General features: G+C 46.7%; 1 protein-coding gene across 1 annotated transcript; it reads right to left on the reverse strand.

The window, feature by feature from the left end:
• Positions 1 to 2,150: 2,150 nt before the first annotated feature.
• On the reverse strand, positions 2,151 to 23,630 carry DEFB136 (defensin beta 136; the record flags this gene model as incomplete). Its single annotated transcript, XM_081092746.1, is given in 5 exon segments — positions 2,151 to 2,333; positions 2,337 to 2,543; positions 2,547 to 3,238; positions 21,762 to 21,836; positions 23,612 to 23,630. Coding segments are annotated over 5 exon segments (1,176 nt in total).
• Between the last annotated feature and the right edge of the window lie 1,099 nt (positions 23,631 to 24,729).

A 24,729-nucleotide genomic window follows, 5' to 3' on the forward strand; every position in this document is an offset into this window, starting at 1 on the left:
ACATCAATGATGAGAGAAAATCATTGATCAGCTGCCTCCTGCATGCTCCCCCCCCAACCCAGTCATGTGTCCTTGACCGGAATTGAACCTGGACCCTTCAGTCCACAGGCTGACCTCTATCCACTGAGCCATACCCCCTAGGGCAACTGTGCTGCTTTTAAGTTGTGAAATATAAAGCATATGGATAATCTCAAAGTGCAAATGAGTTAAAACTTCCACAGAAGAAAACCCTAAACCAGGCACTGAGAACAGAAATCCATATCCCTTCAAGACTGGAATACTAGTGACACCTACTGGAATGGGCAGACACTGCATGTGTGAGGCTTAACCAGTCATTCCTTTCGTTCCAATGCTATTTAATTTAGGTAAAAATTTCAAATGCATGCAATTCCATATGTTATTAATGAATATATGCACATGTGGAAAAACTGTAAAATATTCTTGCAAATTATAAACACAATGTTAAGACAGTAGTTACTCTGGGGAGGGGAGGAATGGAAAGCGTAGTAAGGGTTCTCACTATAATTATTTTTCCTTTAAAGAGATCTAAGGCCAATATGACAAAGTATTAACACCTATTAAATCTTGGAGGTGGTAATATTGTGATCTGTTTTTCTGCACATACTTCTTTGTTTAAAATAGTTTATAATCTAATCTAATAAAAGAGAAACATGCAAATTGACCACACCTCTGCTACACCCCAAGCCACGCCGACCAGCCAATCAGAGTGACTATATGCAAATTAACCCAACCAAGATGGTGGCCAGCAGCCACGGAGCTGGAGAAAGCAGGAGGTTTGGTTGCCCTGGCGATGGAGGAAGCCAAGCTTCCCGCCTGCCCTGGCTGGCTGTGGCCTCCGCTCAAGGCAACAAAGTTTCAATTATAGAAGATAAATAAATCCCAGATACCTGCTTCCAGCCAGCCTCCACTGAGAGCTTGGGTGGCTGGGAGCCGTAGCCAGCCTGCAAACAGCCATCAGCCCCTCACCCAGGATGGCCACACCCTCATGGGGTGAGAGTCCCCGCTGGGGGGCTTGGCCAGCCTGAAAACAGCCATCAGCCACTCACCCAGACTGGCCAGGCACCCCAGCAGGACTCCCCACCCCGAAGGAGGTGGGGTCAGACTGAAAACAGCCCTCAACCCCTCACCAAGGCTGGCCAGACACCCCAGTGGGGACCCACACACTGAAGGGGCTGTGGCCATCCTGCAAACAGCCATCAGCCCCTCACCCAGGCTGGCCAGGCACCCCAGCAGGACCCCCCTCCCTGAAGGGGGTGTGGCCAGCCTGCAAACAGCCCTCAGCCCCTCACCCAGGCTGGCCAGGCACTCCAGCGGGGACCCCCACCCTGAAGGGGGTGTGACCAGTCTGAAAATGGCCCTTAGCCCCATACCCATGCTGGCCAGGTACCCCAGCAGGACCCCCACCCTGATCCGGGACACCCTTCAGGGCAAACCAGCCGGCCCCAACCCATGCACCAGGCCTCTATCTAATCTAATAATAGACAAGCATGGTAATTGACCATACCTTTGCTACGCTTCCCATTGGCTAATCAGGGTGATATGCAAATTAACCGCCAACAAAGATGATGGGAGGCAGAAGGGCGGAAGAATGGTGATTGGAAACCCAGGCGGCAGGCAAGAGGTGGTTGGCCAGCAGCCGCCTCTTCCTTGCCCCCCCCCCCCCCCCCCAACCACCACCCTACGGCTGGTGTTTGGAGAAGTACCTGTATTTTTTTTTTTCATAGTACCTGTATTTTTAATAATTTCTTGACATTTTTTTTAAAATGACTTTTTCCAGGTTTTAGATTTGGAGGGAAGGTCTTAAGCTTAGAACAACTCAGAACAAAATCTAGGAGGATGGGAGGGATGGCCAAGCCCACAAAGCAGGTGGCATGGGTACCTCTGGTGGGGTACAGGCTGCTCTCCGTCCCCAAATCCGCCCTCCACCTGAGTGTGCACCCCAATGTGCAGTAGATGTGATGAGGCCCAGCCCCCTGGATTCAGAACCGGGCTCTGGCCGTGTAGAAACGTCTCATTTATACCTCTGGCTACAGCCAGCTGTGCACAAAAGGTTAGGAGTCCTGAAGCCTGTCCTGCTGAGGGGAAACGGTGTGGCCCTCCATTCCCCCAGCACCTGCACACCCACAGCCTCAGGCATAGAAGATGAGCTTGGGGATCTGCCCGCCCTGCACTCCGATGCCGTTGGTGCTGTCGGAGGAGCACTGGAACTGGAAGGTCAACTTCCTGCACTGCACCTCTGTCAGGCCCTCCTGCCCGAAGTAGCTGAGCTTGCTGCCGTCCAGCACGGTGCTGGCCATGTAGAAGGTGTCCTGCTACACCTGCACCGGGTGCTCGAACCAGACTGGGAAGGTGCTGCTGGAGCCGTCGGACACGAACCTGGTCAGGTTCTGGGCAAGGACCAGGCACTTGAGTTCGATCTTCACACTGTACTCGGCTTTCCCAGAGCTGGACCCATACAGGCCCAGCCCCACCACAAACACCCTCCTGTCCGCCGCAAACTGGATACTGTCGCAGCGCCTCCCTTAGTGCCACTGGTTGCTGCGGTAGGCAGAGGACTGGAAGCGGTGGCACCTCTGTGGGGCCAGGCCCCACCTCTTGGTCAGCAGGAAGTCGAGCGGGGGCTTGTTGGCTGCCATGTACCACAAGAAGATGTTGTGGGTCTCCTCCAGCATCAGGATGTCCGACTGGGCAGCGCTGTTGGCAAACTCCTCCAGGGTCATGGTCGCAATGTGGACCAGGTAGAGGGCCGGCCCCAGGACGTGCCTCTTGTTGCGCGGGGAGGCGGGCAGGCCCTGCCGCTTGCACTCGGCCTTGGCCCAGTTGGGCATGACCTCGAAGACCACCACCTCCTTGGTGTTGAGGGCTTCCTGGGTGACGACGACCTCCAGGGTCTGCCAGTCGATCTCACAGAAGCCCTCAGACTGCAGGGCCATCTCCGCCTGCGTGTCAATGACCTCCCAGCAGCACTGGGTCAGCTCGGGCTCCTCAAACAGCTGGCTCTGCGACAGCAGGACACAGGCATTCTTGGCTTCCAGATTCGTCTCCAGGAAGTGCATGCAGGCTTTCGCTGGCAGCTGCCTCTTCCCTGCCCCCCTCCGGCTTCTCCGATCACCAGCTGGGGGGCAGGCAAAGGCAGCCCCGGTTCTCCAGGGTTCTTGCCTGCTGCCTGGGTTTCCGATCACTGTTCTCCCGTCCTTCTGCCTCCCATCATTGCGGCCTACGTATGCAAATTAACCGCCATCTTTGTTGGCGTATCACCCTGATTAGCCAATGGGAAGCATAGCGAAGGTATGGTCAATTACCATGTTTGTCGATTATTAGATTAGATAATACATACATTTTTTTTAATTAAATCTTTATTGTTCAGATTATTACATTTGTTCCTCTTTTTCCCCCCCATAACTCCCCTCCTCCCTGTTCCCGCCCCACCCTCCGCCCTCACTCCCCACCCACTGTCCTCATCCATAGGTGCACGATTTTTGTCCAGTCTCTTCCCGCATCTCCCACACCCCTTCCCCCCCCCAAGAATAGTCAGTCCATTCCCTTTCTATGTCCCTGATTCTATTATAATCACCAGTTCATTCTGTTCATCAGATTATTTATTCACTTGATTCTTAGATTCACTTGTTGATAGATGCATATTTGTTGTTCATAATTTGTATCTCTACCTTTTTCTTCCTCTTCCTCTTCTTAAAGGATACCTTTCAGCATTTCATATAATCCTGGTTTGGTGGTGATGAACTCCTTTAGCTTTTCCTTATCTGTGAAGCTCTTTATCTGACCTTCAATTCTGAATGATAGCTTTGCTGGATAAAGTAATCTTGGTTGTAGGTTCTTGGTATTCATCACTTTGAATATTTCTTGCCACTCCCTTCTGGCCTGCAAAGTTTCTGTTGAGAAATCAGCTGACAGTCGTATGGGTATTCCCTTGTAGGTAACTGAGTTTCTTTCTCTTGCTGCTTTTAAGATTCTCTCTTTGTCTTTTGCTCTTGGCATTTTAATGATGATGTGTCTTGGTGTGGTCCTCTTTGGATTCCTTTTGTTTGGGGTTCTCCGCGCTTCTTGGACCTGTAAGTCCATTTCTTTCACCAGGTGGGGGAAGTTTTCTGTCATTATTTCTTCAAATAGGTTTTCAATATCTTGCTTTCTCTCATCTTCTGGTACCCCTATAATTTGGATGTTGGTACGCTTGAAGCTGTCCCAGAGGCTCCTTACACTATCCTCGCATTTTTGGATTCTTTTTTCATTCCGCCCCTCCGGTTGGGTGCTTTTTGCTTCCTCGCATTTCAAATCATTGATTTGATTCTTGCACTCCTCTGGTCTGCTGTCGGGAGTCTGTATAATATTCGTTATTTCAGTCCGTGTATGCTTAATTTCTAGTTGGTTCCCCATCATAACATTGAGGGTCTCATTAGTTTTCTTGTAGATCTCATTAAGTTTATCGGCAGCTTCTAAACAGTTCTTGAGAGACCTTAAAAGTGTGGTTCTGAACTCTATATCTTCCATTGACAATTTTGTCCTGTTTCTTTGTCTCCGCATTTTGTTATGCTTTCTTGGTGCACCCCCTAGTGGTCTTTGTGCGCAGTCTTGTAGTTAAGCCTTGATTGTTGTAGCTAATACCAGGGAGGGTTTGACCTCCAGGCCAAGTGGCTATGAGAATCAGCTGTGTCTGCAGTGAGAGAACTTCTGTCCTCTAGGGAGGTGCTAATCTAGCCTTTGCCTGAGGCTATCCGGCAAATGCCTCTGTGCAGGGCTTGGGCAGGGCGGGTTGCACAGGATCAACAGGGTGGGCCGGAGAGAGCAGTTATGGCGGCTCTCAGTCCTGTCCCCAGAGGCTCTGCCTCTCTGAGTCCCAGCACCCGCTGCAAACCTCGGAGAGAAAGCTGCACTCGCTCTGACTGAAGCCAGACAGTCCCGCTTCTCCCGTTTGAGTCTGGGTCCCTAAAGACTCGCCCGTATCTGGAGCTCAGAGTCTGCGACTCCCTCCCGATTGAAAACACCAACCGTGCCCTCCACCGCCAGCCCGCTCCGCGCACTCCGCACCTCAGAATTTGACTTCAGCACTGCGCCTCCTCTGAGTGTCCGTATGCGTTTCTCTTTCCTCCTAGTTGTAGGACTTGCACTCAGCCAGCGTTCCTGTGGTTCTGGGTGATGTCCATTCCGTCTTTTAGTTTCACTTTTGAAGTAGTTGTTCAAGGCAGCAAACTCCGGCGTTAACCTATGCCGCCATCTTGGTTCTCTAATACATACATTTTTAATCCTCACCCAAGGATAAGCTTTTATTGATTTTTAGAGATAGAGAGAGAGAGAGAGAGAGAGAGAGAGAGAGAGAGAAACATCCATGTAGAGAGAAACATTGATCTATTGCCTCTCCTCAATAGGGTATCGATCCTATAACCTGGGTAGGTGCCCTGATCAGGAATCAAACCTGCAGCTGTTTGGTGTAGAGGACGATGCTTGAACCAACTGAACCATGCTGCCTTGGGCTGTTCTTTACTAGTTTTGCTTGGCCTTGACACCTGCCTTATGAATAGAGGTTGCATCTTGGGCAAAGGGAGTTGGCGGATGATTTGGCCTGTAGAGCCTGAGAGCTTTAGTCTTCACCTTCTGATCCTAGGATCCCTGGTCCTCGTTCCCCAGGTCATGGGATTATTCCAGCAGAATCTATGGGTTTGCTCAGGTTCAGGAGCTTTGCCAGAATTTCCCCTCATGTGGGGGAGTGAACATCTTTATTGATGTCTGTGGATTGAATGCCCTCCTCTCCCTCACTGCCCAGAAAGAGGAAGAGAATTAATTGTAGACTCATAATAATTAACTTTTACTCTGCTCTACTTCTTCAGGCCTCAGTTTCCTAATTGGTAAAATAAAGAAAAAAAGATTTGCCCAATGGAGCCTTTTTCTGGATCTAACTCTATAGGGAAAACTCTCAGCCACCCTCCCTGGGTTCTCTACCTTGGTAGCTACTTTTAAGAACAACACAGGTAAAAACAAGCCTATTCCTCCCCGAGGGACACTCGGGCAGGATGTGTGGTGACCAAGGTACCTTTCTTCCAGTTTGCTCCTACTCCCTCCTCCATCTCACCAGGAGCATGAGAACCAGCTGAATCACACACAGGTTTGCCACAGAAAACAAGATATTGATTTTCTTTCCCAATTTTTTTTGTTGTTGTTGTTAATCCTCACTGGAGGATATTTTTTCATTGATTTTTATTGAGAGTGGAAGAGAGAGGTAAAGACAGAGAGAGAACCACCAATGTGAGAGAAACACATCTATTGGTTGCCTCTTGCATGAACCCTGACTAGGGCCCGGGCTGGGGAGGAGCTTGCAACCGAGGTATGTGACCTTGACCAGAATCGAACCTGGGACACTTTGGTCCACAGGCTGATGCTCTATTCACTGAACAAAACATCTAGGACCCAATTTTTGTTTGGATCATAGGGTCTACATTGAGTGGATTCTAGTGTTTCTGATTTCTTTAAAAAGTTATAAAGTGTTTATAATTAAACAAATTATACAGAAACTTACATCTGTGGTAGGTCTATTTAGATAATGCACCTTTATTTATTTAAAAAATATATATTTTTTATTGATTTCAGAGAGGAAAGGAAAGGGAGAGAGAGATAGAAACATCAATGATGAGAGAGAATCGTCAATTGGCTGCCTCCTGCACAGGGGATAGAGGCTGCATCCTGGGCGTGTGCCCTGACTGGGAATCAAACTGTGACCTTCTGGTTCATAACGTTGCTCAACCATGGAGCCACACGAGCTGGGCAAATAATGCACCTGTAATTCCAACTCTCTCCTTTAGAGGTAACCACTGCTGTCATTTTAGTGTACACCTTCCAGGCCTTTCTCTCTTCCTCTGTATGTATATCTGTATGCATATGGCTATAGAAATAGGTAAGTATAGATATGTATCTGTATCTCTCTAAAAATATATATTTTTGTTTCTTATATAGTATAATCCATATAAATTCTGTGATTTGGTATTTTTTAAACTTACACATTTGGGGGAATCTTTCCATTTTAGTATAAAGATTTCTTTTTGTTCTTTCTGACTGATAGTATGCTTTACTGAATATATTTAACCACTCCCCTATCAATTAACATTTAGATGGTTTATGATTTTTGCTGCTCCGATAACTCCGTAATGAACATTCTTGTACATTTCTTTGTGTACATGGGTACTATCGCTTGGGTACATCTGGAAAGTAGACTTACAGGTGAAGATACTTTTAACTTTTCAACATTGCACGACTTTCCTAGTCAATGTAGAAAAATAACCATTTCTTCATCCTTTCACCAAAACCAGTTGTGTACAATCTTTTTAAAATGTCTCCCCTGATGCTGTTTTCTCTTTTGTATCTCCCATCCCTCTCTCCCTTCTTGCCATCTATTTTTCTTCCAACACAAGATTTGGACATACTTCATAGACTCATAGTCAAGTCATAAAATTGCGCAAACATTATCCATATGCTCAGAAGTCATGGAGTGGAAAACACTCAAGTAGACACACACACACAGGAGTTTGTAAAAATCACACACACACGTCTTCACACACAAACACAGCCTTCTTTCCCGTCAAGATAAGGATATTGGTGGGAAAAGTGCTGCTGGACTATCTCATTTCCCCATGTGGGCGTTCCAGATAAGTGGCCTCGCAGATCTGGACAATAATACCACAGCCTGACAGCTTCTCTGCAGCCCCAGCCCGGGTCCTCGGTGAAGCCTGGGCCATCGGGCTGGGGTCTGGGGTCTGCGGCCTGTGGCTTCGCCCAGGACAGGGACAGATGAACAGCTCTGAGAAGGTCAGTGGGAAAGATGAGTCATGATGACTTGGGAGGAGGGGTTAACCCATGATTGCTGGGGAATCACCTGGGTTTGACGACAGCAGATCAGAATAATTAGAGTGACCACAGGACCCGAAGGTATTCCTGTGGCCTGAAAGCATGTTGGCAGAATGGTTCAGCTTGAGGCAGAGGTGCAACAGGCCTATGTGCCCCTGCCCCGCTGTCCGTAAAGGAGGGAGCAAGCCTCCTTTCTTGAAGTAGCCGGACACACACAGGGCTCTACAGAACCAGAACCAGAAGGTCCGGATCCTAGTCTGGAATAAGCTGTGTAACCCTGGGCCAGTCATTGGCTCTCTCCTTTCTCAGTGTTCACGAACTTAAGATGGAGATCTAAAACTGCCCTTCCAACATACGGAGCTGTTGTCGGGGAGATGAGGCATGCTAACGTCAGGATGCAGAAGGATGAAGCCTCATAAAAATGCGGGTAGAGCCCTAACTGGTTTGGCTCAGTGGAAAGAGTGTCGGCCTGCAGACTGAAGGGTCCCAGGTTCGATTCCGGTCAAGGGCACGTACCTTGGTTGCGGGCACATTCCCAGTAGGGGGTGTGCAGGAGGCAGCTGATGGATGTTTCTCTCTCATCGATGTTTCTAACTCTCTAACCCTCTCCCTTCCTCTCTGTAAAAAAATCAATAAAATATATTTTAAAAAATGCAGGTAGCTGCTAAAGGTGCTTAGAAGGAGGTGGGTAAGAATGTGAAATCAGGGTAGCACAGGGGGTGATACTGTCCAAGGCCCTTCCTGCTCTCTGACCACCTGTCTCCCATTCAACCTCTAAGAGGGAAGTACAGGGTCTTCCTTGGACATGGCTCATGGTTGAGTCTGCACAGCAGTTCGAGGGAGTGAACTGGCCTGGTGCTTTCTGGAAAGGCAGAGGGAGTAGGCAGAAAGTGAGAGAGAGGGCCTGGGGAGACTATGTATTTGGGGAGCTGCTAAGATGACACATTCCTCACCCACTAGCACCCTCCCCTCTGGGTTGGGGAAGGGACACAATGCAACTCGCCCCTGATATTTGAAAAATGTCCGCTAGACAAAGTGCTTCTCCGAATAGTGATTTCTGGAGTCAGTAGGTGGTGCAGGTGCCTGGGCCCAGGAATCGCAATGTGTGCTGGCTGGAAGGAGAGACCAGCGGCCCAGGGAGCAGAGGGTCCCTGTGAGTCCTGGGATCCAGCATGAGAGAGCCCCACTTACGGGGGTGGAGGGAGATAGGCGAAAGAGCCTCCTGCTAATGCCTCCTGAGGGTCTGCCGTGTGCTAGGCTCTGAGGGCCACTGGGAATGCCTGGGCGCCTAAGAACCTCCTCAGGACCTGCTATCTCAGAGACCACTGACCCAGGCAATAAAAAGAACACTCATGTTGAGTGTTTGCTACTGCTGGACATGAAGTACTACTTCATTCATCTACTTGATCCCTGCAACAGTGGTCTGAGAGAGTAACACTTATATCCCCAATTTACAGATGAGGCACTGGGGTCTGGAGAGACGAGGTAACTAACTTTGCTCAAGATCACATGGCTGTGGGAAGCCAGTGGCCCGGCTCCAGAGCCCATCCTCTGCAGGTAACTGGAAACCCACCTTGGCCAGGGCATAACCAGCACCCCTGAAGCCCTGGGCCAGACTGGGAAATGGTACCAGCAGCAAAGTCACCAGCGCAGTGACATGACCTACCGGACACAGCTGCTTCCCCGCATGTGGCCTGCACGGGCAGGTCTCTCCTGAGCTCCCCACGGGTCCCCCCGAGGTCACACTGGACATTGTAAAGGAGGTGGGTGGAGGAGCAGGAGCATGAACACTGAACGTGACAGTGACGGGGACTTTGATTCCTGAGCTGGACTATGCTCTGGGCTGGCCTGAGACAGTAACCTGGGCAAACATAAAGGTGTCTGCTATCGTGGTGTCGGGACTCAGGACCAGGAATGGGACTCTTTCTAAAAAAATATGTTTTTATTGATTTCAGAGAGGGAGGAAGAGGGAAAGAGAGATAGAAACAGTAATGATGAGACAGAATCATTGATAGGCTGTCTCCTGCACACCCCTTACTGGGGATTGAGCCCGCAGCCCATGTGACTGGGAATTGAACTGTGACCTCCTGGTTCATTGGTTGATAGTCAACCACTGAGCCACCCTGGCCGGGCCGGGACTCTTATTTCATGGGACAATGGGAGCCTCCTGTGTCCTGAGCCTGGCTAAGTGGTGGCTGCCAGTTGCAGCGGTCTCATACCCAAGTTCAGCTCAGAGGAGCGTGGAGGCCAAGCTGTGAGAGGTGGCCACGTGCAGGCGTCAGGAACCCCCAGAACAAGGCCGGGGCTCTTCTGATTTGAAGGCTGTGGCTGACACTCCACAGAGCCCCAGCCTGTGCCAAAGTAACCAGAGCTCCAGCCAGCCTCTGCCTCCAGGCTCCTTCCCCCGCTCTGGTCCCAGGGAGGCCGGCAGCTGATAGGAGCTGGGACCCATAGATGAAGTCATCTGTTTTGGTGCCAGGGAAGGGAAGGGCTGGGGGCAGCAGGCGGAGGGGCCACAGGGCCCATGCTCTGTCTGCTTTTCCCAGGCTGGCGCCACAGGTTGAAAAGCCTGAGTCTTATCTGGGGAGTGCCCATTGTGGGAGGTGGGGTGCGGGCTCTAGGGGAGCAGGGGGCTGGAGGGGAGCGTCTGTGCTTTGTTAGCAAGTCAGGGAGAGAAAATGAGAGTTTGGCCCTGGCCGGTTTGGCTCAGTGGATAGAGCGTCAGCCTGCGGACTGAAGGGTCCCAGGTTCGATTCCGGTCGAGGGCATGTACCTGGATTTTGGCTCAATCCCCAGTTGGGGGCGTGCAGGAGGCAGCTGATCAATGATTCTCTCTCATCGTTGATGTTTCTATCTCTCTCTCCTTCTCTCTTCCTCTGTGAAATCAATAAATAAATATATTTAAAAAAATAAAAGAAAATGAGAGTTTGGTTGAAATGCCAGGGATGGGGGAGTCTGCAGGTCTCTTGCCAATTTTGTCTCGCTGATACTGTGAATGATCAGTTCTTGATCTGATCACTCCTTTTGACCATATGCCCTTCTACAGAAGAAGAGAAGAACCCTGAGGACAGTCCATACTGTAAACTCTTTGCCTTGTTCTTCAGGAACTTCTGTCATTTGTCACTGTCATTAAGGGAACCCCATGAGGTTCACAAGTTCCCTCTGTGTCCCTCAGCAAAGCTTGCATTTCAGATCCATTTTTATGAAGAGAGATGTGAGCACGCTTCCTGGTATAGAGTGTGCAGATCTTATGTGGACAGATCAATGCGCTTTTACAAATGGATCTACCCGTGTAAATGCCGCTTATATATCCTTCCCTGTCATTGTCCACCCAGTTGCACCCACTGCTTCTGTCATAGTTTTGTGTGGCCTGGAAATTCATGTCAATGGAATTGCTCTTCTGTATCTGGGCCCCTTCCTCACCTTAATGTCTGAGGGACTCACCCTTTGCTTGTATTGTATGAGTAGCAGAAGTTCACTCTTTTTTCTTTTTCCTTCTTTAATAGACTTAAAAAAAAATATATATATATATTATTGATTTCTTACAGAGAGGAAGGAAGAGGGATAGAGAGTTAGAAACATCGATGAGAGAGAAACATTGATCAGCTGCCTCCTGCACACCCCCTACTGGGGATGTGCCCGCCACCAAGGTACATGCCCTTGACTGGAATTGAACCCGGGACCCTTCAGTCTGTAGGCTGATGCACTATCCACTGAGCAACACCGGCCAGGGCTAGACTTTGTTTTTCAGAGCAGTTTTAGGTTCACAGCAAAGTTTGAGCAGAAGGTACAGACATTTCCCATTCCCCGCTACCTCCTACACTCACAGCATTCCCCATCAACATCCCCACCAGAGTGGCACACTGTGACACTTGATGAACCCACATTGTCTTATTATCACCCAAAGTTCACAGTTTCTATGGGGGCTCACTCTGGGTGAATTCTATGGATTTAGACAAATGTATAATGATATGTAGCCATCATTATAGTATCATACAGAGTCTCTTCTTGTGTTTTGTTTATTTATTTTTTAACTAAATGTATTGGGGCTACATAGATTAATGGGATGATACAGGTTAATAGGATCATTTCTATGATACATGCTCTGTATATTGCATTGTATGCTCACCACCTAAAGTCAAATCATCTTCAGTCACCATATATTTGATTCCCTTTACCCTTTACTAACCTCTCCCTTCCCTCTGGCAGCCACCATGCTGGTGTCCAGATAGAGTATTTTCACTTCCCTAAAAATCCTCTGGTTCTGCCTAATCATCTGTCCTTCTCCCACCCTGGATACTCACCTGAGGCCACTGCAGAGCCTGGCTTGTCCATTAAAGATCAGGGTCCATGGGGCTGCTGAAGGAGGTAGTGTTCCTGGTGCCCAAGTGCCAGGTGCCCTGCCAAGGGGAGAAGGTAAAACTTTAGGTGAAGGCTGCTTGTGGGGTGCTGCTCTAGGGAGTGGCTCTGGATCTGTCTTTATATTTTCCATCGGCTTAAAAAAAGTTTTTATTAATTTTAGAAAGAGAGGAAGGGAGAGGGAGAGAGATAGAAACATAGATGAGAAACATCAACATCGATTGGCTGCCTCCTACGTGCCCCCTGCTGGGGATTGAACCTGAACCCCGGGCATGGGCCCTGACTGGGAATCGAACTGATGACCTCTGTCATGGGTCAATGCTCACTCACTGAGCCACACTGGCAGGGCGCCATCTGCTTTATTTTTTATTTTTTTGTTAATCCTCACCCGAGGATATTTTTCCATTGATTTTTAGAGAGAGTGGAAGGGAGAGGGAGAGACAGAGAGACACAGAAATGTGAGAGAGACACATCAATTGGTTGCCTCTTGCCTGCACCCCAACCAAGGCCGGGAAACCTGCAACCAAGGTATGTTCCATTGACCGGAATTGAACTCGGGACTCTTCAGTCCACGGGCCGATGCTCTATCCACTGAGCCAAACTGGCTATGGCTCCCTCTGCTTTTGACCTATTGCAGCTGACATGCTTTTTCAGTGACATCCCAGCCAGTTGCTTTCAAATTAGAGCTTCATCATTCTTTTCTAATACACCTTCAACAAGTCAGCATCATTTTTAAAAAATCTTCACTGAAGGATATTTTTCTATTGATTTTTAGAGACAGTGGTAGGGGGAAAAACAGGGAGAAATATCGTTGTGAAAGAGCCTGCAACCAAAGTATGTGCCCTGAGCCAAACAATTATATTCACCAATAATACATCTGTAAGGGGTTAACTTCTTAAAAAAATATATGAAGAACTCATACAATTCAACAAAAGGAAGACAAATTATTCAATTAAAAAATAGGCAAAGGACCCGAATAGACACTTTTCCAAAGAAAACACACAGATGGCCAATAGATATATGAAAAAATGCCCAAGGTCACCAGGAAGATTTAAATTGAAGATTCATTGGTATCACCTCATACCTGTCAGAATGGCTACTATCAACAAACAACAAATGCACTATCCATTGAGCCAAACTGGATGTAAAAGCCATTCTTATGTTATAAAGTAGTTGAACATTATATTGTCAATGAAAGAAAGGAAGAGCTGTCAGATTTTTCATGTATAATTTTGATTGTTGAAACTTTTAAAAATTTATTTTTATCATTGAGAGTATTACAGATGTCCTCCATTTCCCTCTTTTGTCCCCCTTCACCCGGCTCCCACCCCACCCAAAGCCTTCACTGCACTATTGTTTGTCCATGGGCTATGCATATATACACCAATAAAAGGGTAATATGCTAATTAGACTGGGAGACCTTCCAGGAGACCTTCCAGATGCCCTTCTGCACAAAGCCATGGTGGTGATTAGGGGCCATCAGGCCAGGAGGGGAGGGCAGTTGGGGGCAAGCAGGCCAGTGAGGGGGGCAGTTGAGGGCGAGCAGGCTGACAGTGGGGGGCAGTTGGGAGCGATCAGGCCAGCAAGGGGGGTAGTTGGGGGCAAGAAGGCCAGCGGGGGGGAGGGCCAGTTGGGGGTGAGCAGGCTGGCAGACAGAGTGGTTAGGGATGATTAGGCAGGCAGGCAGGTGAGCAGTTAGGAGCCAGCAGTCCCTGATTGAGAGAGGGATGTCTGACTGCTGGTTTAGGCTAGATCCCACAGTTGGACATCCCCCAAGGGGTCCCAGATTGGAGAAGGTGCAGGTTGGGCTGAGGGACACCACCCCCCATGCATGAATTTTGTGCACCGGACCACTAGTATGCATATAAGTTCTAATATACCTTCAACAAGTCAGCATCATTTTTATTTTAAATCTTCACAGAAGGATATTTTTCCATTGATTTTTAGAGTCAGTAGTAGAGGGAAAAACAGAGAAATGCTGATGTGGTTAATCTCTTCCTTCCCTCTCCACACCCAGCCCCACTTCCCTCTGATATCTGTCAGTCTGTTCCATGCTTCCATGTTTCTGGACCTATTGTGTTCATCAGTTTATTTTGTTTATTATATTCCACATATGAGTAAGATCATGTGATATTTGTCTTTCTCTGACTGGCTTATTTTGCTTAGCATAATTATATCCAGGCCCATCCATGTTGTCTCAAAGGGTAAGAGATCTTTCTTTATTACAGCTGCATAGTATTCCATTGCATAAATGTACCACAGCATTTTTATCCACTCATCTACTGATGGCACTTGGGCTGTTTCCAGATCTTAGCTATTGTAAATAATGCTGCTATGAGCATAGAAGTCATATATTCTTTCTGATTGGTGTTTTAGGAGTCTTGGGATATATTCCCGGAAGAGGGATCACTGGGTCAAATGGCAGTTTGCATTTTTAATTTTTTGAGAAATCACCATACTGTTTTCCATAATGGCTACACCAGGCTGCATTTCCACCAGCAGTGCACTAGGGTTCCCTTTTCTCTACATGATCGCCAACACTTGCTGTTTGTTTATAGTAGCCATTCTGACAGGTGTGAGGTGATACTTCATTGTAGTTTTAATTTGAATCTCCCTGATGATTGGTGACCTTGAGCATTTTTTCATATGTCTATTGGCCAGCTGTATGTTCTCTTTGGAGAAGTGTCTATTCAGGTCTTTGGCCCATTTTTTAAATTGAATAATTTGTCTTCCTTTTGTTGAATTGTATGAGTTTTTCATATATTTTGGAAATTAACCCCTTATCAGATGTATCATTGGTGAATATGATTGTTGCAAATTTTTGAGTGGCTGTAAAAATGGTTTAAGTTGACTTTAAAAACACACACATTTTAATGATTTTTTTACAGAGAGGAAGGGAAAGGGATAGAGAGTTAGAAACATCAATGAGAGAGAAACAGCGATCAGCTGCCTCCTGCACACCCCCTATTGGGAATGTGCCTGTAACCAAGGCACATGCCCCTGACCAGAATCAAACCTGGGACCTTTCGGTCTGCAGGCGGACACTCTATTGCCTGAGCCAAACCGGTTAGGACTAAGTTGGCTTTTATCACTTACTTGTGTGAACAGGGTTTCTCATAAATGGTAACTATTAAAAATTTGAGGAACTATAGAAACGGGTATGAAGAATATATATTCAGAAATAAATTCAAAGGTCTTATTAAAAATTTGAAAGAATTTAATTGCAAGTTTTATTCCAACTTCTAAAAATATAATGCTTTTTATATTTCCTAACTATGTTCCCAGCTTGTACTTAATTATTTGACTTTTACATGCAGAGATGACTGGTTTTGTGTAGTCTATTTACTATTTTTAAAATGATGCCTTAGTTTGGGCTGCTATAACAGAACACTATAGACTGGGTGGCTTACACAGCAAATATTTATTGCTCACGCTCTGGAGACTGGGAAGTCCAAGATCAAGGTGCTGGCAGCTCTGGTGTCTGTTGATGGCCACTTCATGGTTTGTAGATGGTTGTGTGTTCACAAGGCAGAGAGCAGAGAGAGGAAGCAAGCTCTCTCATGGCTCTCATGAGAGCACTAATCCCATGCATGAGAACTTCACTCTTATGTCCTAATAATTTTCCCAAAGACCCCATCTCCTAATGCCATCGCATTGGGGGTTAGGATTTCAACATATAAACTTGGGAGGGACCCAAGCATTCAGTCTCTAGTAGTACCTGTGCTTTATTTCAGGTAGACAGGTATAAAATAATTACCCTATACCCATGGTCAGCAAACTGCGGCTCGTGAGCCACATGCAGCTCTTTGGCCCTCTGAGTGTGGCTCTTCCACAAAATACCACATGCGGGTGTGCACATACAGTGCGATTGAAACTTCGTGGCCCATGCGCAGAAGTCGGTTTCCGGCCTGGGCGAGTCTATTTTGAAGAAGTACTGTTGATATTTGGCTCTGTTGACTAATGAGTTTACCGACCACTGCCCTATACTTTTCTCTAGTGCTGTATGAATTCTTCTTCTTATCTTTACATCTTTGATCCATTTGGAGTTTATTAAACTATAACAGCTAAGGTTCCAACTTTACAATATTTCCAGATGCCTCTTTAGTTTTCCTGACACCATTTACTGAATAATACTTGGTTAGATGGCCGCTTTATCATTTCTAAATGCATATTTGCATTGGGTCTATATCCGACTTTAGTGATCTGTCTAGTGATATGCCATTATCACACTGTTTTAATTATTGAGACTGAATACCGGTAATAGGTTTTAACATCCAGAAGGACTATTTGTCAGTATTCCTCTTCTTCAGAATTTCCAATCAGATTCTTACTTTTTTAAAAAAATATATTTTTATTGATTTCAGAGAGGAAGGGAGAGGGAGAGAGAGATAGGAACATCAATGAGAATTATTGATCCGCAGCCTCCTGCACACCCCCTACTGGGGATCGAGTCTGCAACCCCCCGCATGTGCTCTGACCGGGAATCTAGCAGTGACCTCCTGGTTCATAGGTCCATGCTCAGCCACTGAGCCACACTCGCCGGGCAGTTTCTTTTCTTTTATAGACATTTTAATGTACAATTTAAAAGCCCCACACTTCCAATCTATACATTTCATCAACTTACCTTTGCTAATGATTTCCACCTCTTAAACAGACAGAAATAGATTTCCTTTACAAAACTGGGATAAATGTGCTCTGCCCCTCTCCTGTGCTGCCACCCCCTCTCCCCGCAACAATGTACAGGTTCATCTCTCTGGCTCCTACTGTGTGATGTGAGGTTTGTATACAAGTTCACACTTTGCCAGTTTTCTCTCCCACTCTTTCAAAAGTTGTTAAAGTTTCCGCTTATAAGTGGAAAAATGTGGTGAGTGTGCTTCTTGGCCCAGGAAAGACCCACAAGATGGGAGAGCAGTAGACAATTTCATCGCCTGTTCAAACTGGGAAAACAGGCCGGCCCCGCCCCCTAGTGGTAAACACAGGAACTCTACCTACCAGTCTCTTAAGCACTTGCTTTGGCCTTTGTTTCCAGCGTCATCCTCACCTGCTGGCTATTTCATTCAGTGTGCACCAGTGAGAAGAGCTAGACAGGAGCTTCCCAAGGCTCTAGGAAACGTTTCCATGACTTGAGTTCCTTTGTACCATTATCGGATGGCATTTAATTTTGGTCCAGTTTGGCAAGTATCCATTTTCCCAAATAGACAAGCTTGAAAAAGACTTAAAAAATGTTAGTTGTGGCCAATCATTTTGGCTCCTCTCTTCCCTAAATACACATGGTGTGGAGCACGGAGCACTGGGCTGCCTCTCAGAGGGTCTTGGGCCGTTGCTGGTTCCTGGCCTCACTAGTGATGGTCTTGGGCAAGTCCACTCCCCACTTCCACTCCCTCCCACACCAGGCCCCTTTTTTCCAATCTAGAGATGATTTCTAAGGGTCTTTTCAGATGCAGGCATCGGGGCGTGTGTGTGTGTGTGTGTGTGTGTGTGTGTGTGTGTGTGCGCGCGCGCCTGTGTGTTTCAGACGAGGGAGCTGCCTTGGGCAGCCGGTTCTCCAGGCTAGCTAGTGCCTCACCTGGCCCGACCCAGCAGCATAGAGGTGTGTGTGTCCTTGGTACACCCTGGCCCAGACTGCGACCACTCCACCAGCCCATGGTTAGGACACTAATTGCTGTCACCCTTGGCTTGAATTTTTATGTGGGCTCTGACTCCCACTTGCTGTGTGGCTAAGAGGACAGCTTGACCTCTCTGAGCCATTTCTCTGTAAACGGTCATCCTCTGTGAGAGAAGAAATGTCTGTAGTTATAATCCTCCCAGTTCTGTGGCTATTTGTTAGGGCAGACCAGGAATCCAATACATAGCCAAAACTTGAAACCTCCGTGTTTGATTCCGAAGAAAGAATTGAGACTGAATACCACCAGTAATAGGTTTATCATTGAGACTGAATTGTATAGTATAGATGGTGATGCTGGGGGGCTGTGTTTGATTCTTTCCCTGAGATCTGCCTTGCCTTTGCATCTGTAGATGCCTGTTCTGACACCATTGCACTGGCTTCATAGCGGCTGGGGTTTAGGGTTTAGGGGTGCTTCTCGTCTTCAATGCCTTTCCCCAAGGGCGGCACAATTCTTCTGTTAGGTACTGGAACCTAGCTAACACAATGTCAGGATATTGAAGCCCGATGACAAAGTGCCAAGCAAGTTACACACATAATCTAATATATTGCCTTATCTAATCCTAAAATGACTGAATGATGAGGTCTCGGTAAGAGTTCTCAGTATCATTCAGATTTCTCGGTTTCCAGTAACTGACAATAATTATGCACATTTTTTAAGCCGAAGGAGAATGTACTAGAAAGATAGCTGGACCTCAATGAACAGGCTTGGAATAGAGCCATAAACGAAGGAGCCCTGAAGGTCCACACGGCTGGATGATGGTTCTGAAATCGTCTGCTGCATTAGTACAAAGCATGCTCCAGTGGCACCAATGCAGTGATATCATTCATTCAAGACCAGTTCCTGGGAACAGACATCAGATTTGCTAAGCCTAAGCCTAAGCCATGGGCCTTCCCCATGACTGCTCTGGGATGTGGGGAGCAAAGATTGGGTCCTCTGACTTCTTCAGAGGGGTTGGCCACTGCCTCTGAGGCTACACTCTTGGAGCTACAAGGTGAATACATAATGGCTTTTATGTATGATGACTCAGCATTCTTATTTACTTCACATAAGAGTGAGTTTTCAGCAAGAATGACTTGGAATGTTCCAGTCTTATCTAAGCTGTGCTGAAGGAAATCAAAGGCCGCATACTGTCTCTTTTTGCATCTCACTGTCAAAGTTAGAGCAACGTCACACCCCAGGCTGGTATAATTGTGGGCTGAGGAACACAAGAAAAGGGTAAGGATTTTTAGCATATTTTCGGGATTGTGAATCCTTTTGACATCTGGTGAAGAATATTTGCTATTTTCCATCCCCTGGTTTTCTCTGCTTATTTTCTGTTTTTTTATTATTATTATTTAATCTCATTGCATTGATATTACTTTTGTGAGCTTTTGCACTACTTCTCCCTTTCTTTTGGTTAAGAGCTGATTTAAGTGAGCTAATACAGGTACCTGACATCATAAAAATCTCTCTAGACATAACCCCAAATAGATGCCCTAGGAGGCTAGCTCTGTGGACCAGTGATGATTTTTTAAAAATATGTTTAAAAAAGGAAGGGAGAGGGAGAGAGAGATGAGAGATGGAAAAATCAATGATGAGAGAGAATCATTGATTGGCTGCCTCCTGCATGCCCCCTACTGGGGATCGAGCCCGAAACCCAGGCATGTGCCCTTGACCAGAATCGAACCTGGGACCCTTCAATCCATAGACCAATGCTCTATCCACTGAGTGAAACCAGCTAGAGCTTCTTTCTTTCTTTCTTTCTTTCTTTCTTTCTTTCTTTCTTTCTTTCTTCCTTCCTTCCTTCCTTCCTTCCTTCCTTCCTTTCTTTCTTTCTTTCTTTCTTTCTTTCTTTCTTTCTTTCTTTCTTTCTTCCTTTCTCTCTCTCTCTCTCTCTCTCTCTCTCTCTCTCTCTCTCTCTCTCTCTCTTTCTTCTTCTTCTTCTTCTTCTTCTTCTTCTTCTTCTTCTTCTTCTTCTTCTTCTTCTTCTTCCTTCTTCTTCTTCTTTTGCTGGAATGTTGAGGATTGGCAGTAAGGAGGGGGCTGAGCAGGTGCATCTTCCAGGAGAATGGAGGTGCTTCCTTCAGGCACATTGTTGGAGAAGAAAAACCCCAAACTCAGCTACTGGGGTTTTTTCTGAGAAGATAATGACAAGGGTCTTGATGAAGATCTGTGATCTCTGCCTCTGGTTGAGGACACTGTACGGGTGGTGAGGAAGTGAGGTAGGAACAATGCTAACAATGCTGCAGACCCTGGGGACATTTTGTTTTATATGGTTCTTTGTGGGCCATTGCTACCCCTTGCAGCAGTCAGGCAACACTGGGCTTGGATCATCAGAGTCCCTGAGCAGAGTCTCAAAAGCAACTTAGCCACCAGGAGCATTATAGCTTTAAGCCAGAGGAAGAGTTTTGAGGGCCTTGGTGTTTCATGGATCTACTGAATTCTTGACTCCTCATTGGACTGCAATGTACAATCACTACAAACTACAACCATTATTTCCAGCTGGATTCCTATACTTCATAGTTGAGAGGGGGTTTAGCTCAACAGTGAAAACACTGGATCAAGATTATCTGGGTTCGCCCTAATTGGTTTGGCTCAGTGGGTAGAGCATTGGCCTGAGGACTGAAAGGTCCCAAGTTCGATTCTGGTCAAGGGCATGTACCTTGGTTGCGGGCACGTCCCCAGTTGAGGGGGGGAGGTGTAGTGTGCAGGAGGCAGCTGATCGATGTTTCTCTCTCATTGATGTTTCTAACTCTCTATCCCTCTCCCTTCCTCTCTGTAAAAATCAATAAAATATATTAAAAAAAGATTATCTGGGTATATGGCCCTGGATGGTGTGGCTAAATGGTTAGAGTGTCCGCCCACCCACCGAAGGGTTGCAGGTTTGATCCCTGGCCCGGGGTCTGGGCATGTGCAAGAGGCAACCAATCGATGTGTTTCTCTCACATGGATGTTTCTCTTTCTCTCATTCTCTCCCCCAACCTTCCTCCCTCCCACTCTCTGTCTAAACAAACAAACAAACAAACAAAAAACAATAGAAAAAATATCCTTGGATGAGGATTTTAAAAAAGAAAGATTATCTGGGTTCAAACCCGGTACTAACTAACTCTTACTACTCTGTGACCTTGGAAAGTTTCTTCATCTGTAAAATGGGAGAAATAATAGATTTTGTTGTGAAAATGAAGTGATTTAATTATGTAAGCCACTTAAAAATGTAACTGCCACATAATAAGCTATTGCTATTAGGCTCAGCTGGTGTTATATTCTTAGGCCTGTAGTCATATATGTATTAATCAATTGAATTTGAACTTGAAATAGGAATTAGTAATGGAGATGGGCCGGCAGAGAAAAGAATAGGAGATGCCTTTCATCGTAGAGCCTGCCCCTTTACAAAACTGCTTCTGAGCCCTGGTTGGTTTGGCTCAGTGGATAGAGCGTCAGCTTGTGGACTGAAGGGTCCCAGGTTCGATTCCGGTCAAGGGCACATGACCAGGTTGCGGGCTTGATCCCCATTAGGGGCGTGCAGGAGGCAGTCGATCAATGACTCTTTCTCATCATTGATGTTTCTATCTCTCCCTCTCCCTCTCCCTTCCTCTCTGAAATCAATACAAATATATTTTAAAAAAACAAACAAAAAAACCCTGCTTCTGAAATTTTGCCAATAAATTGATCAGAGTCTGACCCCGTTTGGCTACCCATGCCTTATTAAAGATGCTCACACACAGATAGCAGACGTTGGCCTTTTAGCCATTCACATATCCTTTTAATTGGACTCAGAAAGCGAGAGTCAGTTCTCAAAGGCCTGGGGGGGTTTGAGATTTAGCTTCAGTTCTTTGCAACAAGAAAATACGCTGAAACAATACGTCATCCATTTCCATCCTGGTTTACAGCCAAAGAAACATTTGCCACCAACTACCGTGCAGGAACGAACTTCTACTCCATTATTTCCAATCAAACCATTCCCTGAAGGACAAAAAACAAACAAAAAACACGAAAAAGAAAAGTCAGGCTTCAAGAGGTTGGGTGAAATCCTAGGCCTGTCTTCTCTTCCTGGTGGACGCTGTATTATTTTGTGATTAACTTTCTGGACCCTGTCCTCTCATCTCCTACTGCATTTCAGTGAGGGCCTCCTAGTCTGAGGCTTATTAGAGGAAGGTGAGGGGAAAGAGGAATTTGGATGGCTGAACGGTGATATGCATGGGATGAAATGGGCTCCCCCTTCAAGCTCTGGTAGACCTTCAGGATGTAGTCACAGAGGAAAAGGGCAGGGACCAAAGACCACTAACCCAACCCCATCCCCAGCCTGAGGGTCCATCTGATATTGGTGTCCCCCTGCTGTGCTTATAGCCATAGGGGTTTTCAGTACCACAGTCCCTGAAAGAATCCCATTTTCACAGTCAGACCTGTACCCACAGTCTTACCTGAAGGCAATGAGATCACCAGGAGGAAGAGCAACTCAGAGAGATGGAGCCTCATTGCTGAGGAGGACACAGAGCTGGCACCTCCTGGGGGCGGCTGCCTGGGAGGCTCCTTTATAGAAATGGGTGAGCCTGGGTGGGGCTGGCCTCATTCTACCTGGAAGAGCACCCCGGGCAGACAGGCTTACTCAGGGTTAGAGGACAGAGTCTGTGGGCCATTCCATGCTACGTTCTCGTCTATAAATCATGGAACACAGGACACAGTCAAGGCAGAACAGGAGCAGAGACCAGGGGCTGTCTCCTGCCCAGGCCCTAACACCTTCCCCATGACTTCAAATGGATACTGATGGGAACATGGCAGGGAAAGTGTCAACTTTGTCTCTCCTTTCCTTCTGAGTCCCACTGACAACACAGGGGCCCGGAGCAGTGACATTATGAAACACAGGCTTCATTTAGGGCCACAAAGGATGTGAGCAAGAACTTGAAGTGTTGCGAGAAACAAAGGAGCTCAAGGTGTCAACCACTGGCCTGACCAGGATTTAGGTAGATGCTCAGGCATAGCGGAGAAAGAATAGCCTTCTCTGTGGGGGACAGATTTGGTCACAGGGCTGGAGGCACATGCTACAGGAACTCTTTCCCTAGAAAAGTCCACCAACGAGCTGCATTTTTCCTTTCCTTTCCTTTCCTTTCCTTTCCTTTCCTTTCCTTTCCTTTCCTTTCCTTTCCTTTCCTTTCCTTTCCTTTTCTCTTATTTTGTTTTGTTAATTCTCACCTGAGGATATTTTTCCATTGATTTTTAGAGAAAGTGGAAGGGAGAGGGGAGAGACACAGAGAGAGAAACATCAATGTGAGAGAGACATATCAACTGGTTGTCTCCTGAACTCCCACTGGGAATCGAGCCTGCAGCCCAGATATGCATCCCTGACCAAAATCGAACTCAGTACCCTTCACTCCTTGGACCGACATTCTATCCACTGAGCCAAACTGGCTAAGGCCAGGCTGTATTTTTCAAATGGCTGGTTTGAAAAGGTGGCTAGAATCTGGGAACTTGGAGAGTTCTGGGACAAGTTGTCTTTTTGGAGTGAGTGGGTTGGAACCCTCTTAGTATCTCACAGGAAGAGCCAGTTCAGTGCTATGTTCAAGGTCAGATGCCCTGTGTCAGGAGTGAAGCAGGATAGTGCTTCCTCGGAGCTATAGGGATGCAGCCCTGGGGAAGGGTCAGTAGGTCTGTCCCCGCTAAAGTGGTGGTGAGGGACCGAGAGTTGAGAAGACACTAACATTGGTTTTGTTCTTGCGCCTGGAGGCAGGCTTGTCTCTTACCATGGGTCAAGGGGCCCATGACCGTAGAATTTGGAGTCTGTGCAGGGGCAGTAGAGCATGGTTTTATTGGTTACACTCTGTTTTGCAGTCACAGGCCCTTGGATAGATTATTTAGCATCCCTGAACTTCTTCAGCTTCCTCTTCTCAAAACGTGCACCGTCAGAGGGTTTTTTAAAGGATGAAATGAGATAAAACTTGCAAAATGCATTGAACTCATCCTGGTATAGATTAATTCCTCCTTCTCCATCTCCTTCATAATTATTATTAAATTCCATCAGGATAGCTGTGTTGCTTTCCTTTTTTTAAAAAAAATAGTTTTTTTTTAAAAATATATTTTATTGATTTTTTACAGAGAGGAAGGGAGAGAGATAGAGAGTTAGAAACATCGATGAGAGAGAAACATCGATCAGCTGCCTCCTGCACATCTCCTACTGGGGATATGCCCGCAACCCAGATACATGCCCTTGACCGGAATCAAACCTGGGACCTTTCAGTCCGCAGGCCGACGCTCTATCCACTGAGCCAAACCGGTTTCGGCTTAAAAAAATAGTTTTTATTGATTACAGAGAAGAAGGGAGAGGGAGGGAGAGATAGAAACATCAAGGAAGAGAAGAACCATTGATCGTCTGCCTCCTGCATGCCCCCCCAATAGGGATCAACCCTGCAACTCAGGCATGCACCCTGACTGGGAATGGAACCATGACCTCTTGGCTCATAGGTTGACGCTCAACCATTGAGCCACCACAGCCAGGCTGTTGCTTTCTTTTTTTCAGAACCTCTCTAAGAGACTTCTTAGTGAATGTCAAACATCACTGGGAGAGTTTAATTTGGAGTTCCCACAATGGGTATAGAGCTGAGAGCCCTGCTATGGGGAGAGAGGGTGGAGTAACAGACTAGATTTACAGTGGTTCTCAACCTGTGGGTCGCGACCCCTTTGGGGGTCGAACGACCCTTTCACAGGGGTCTCCTAAATACATCCTGCATATCAGATATTTACATTGCGATTCATAACAGTAGCAAAATTACAGTTATGAAGTAGCAACGAAAATAATTTTATGATTGGGGGTCACCACAACATGAGGAACTGTATTAAAGGGTTGCGGCATTAGGAAGGTTGA

The sequence above is a fragment of the Myotis nattereri genome (assembly GCF_964212035.1).
Source record: "Myotis nattereri genome assembly, chromosome: 5".
NCBI classification, from domain to species: Eukaryota; Metazoa; Chordata; class Mammalia; order Chiroptera; family Vespertilionidae; genus Myotis; species Myotis nattereri.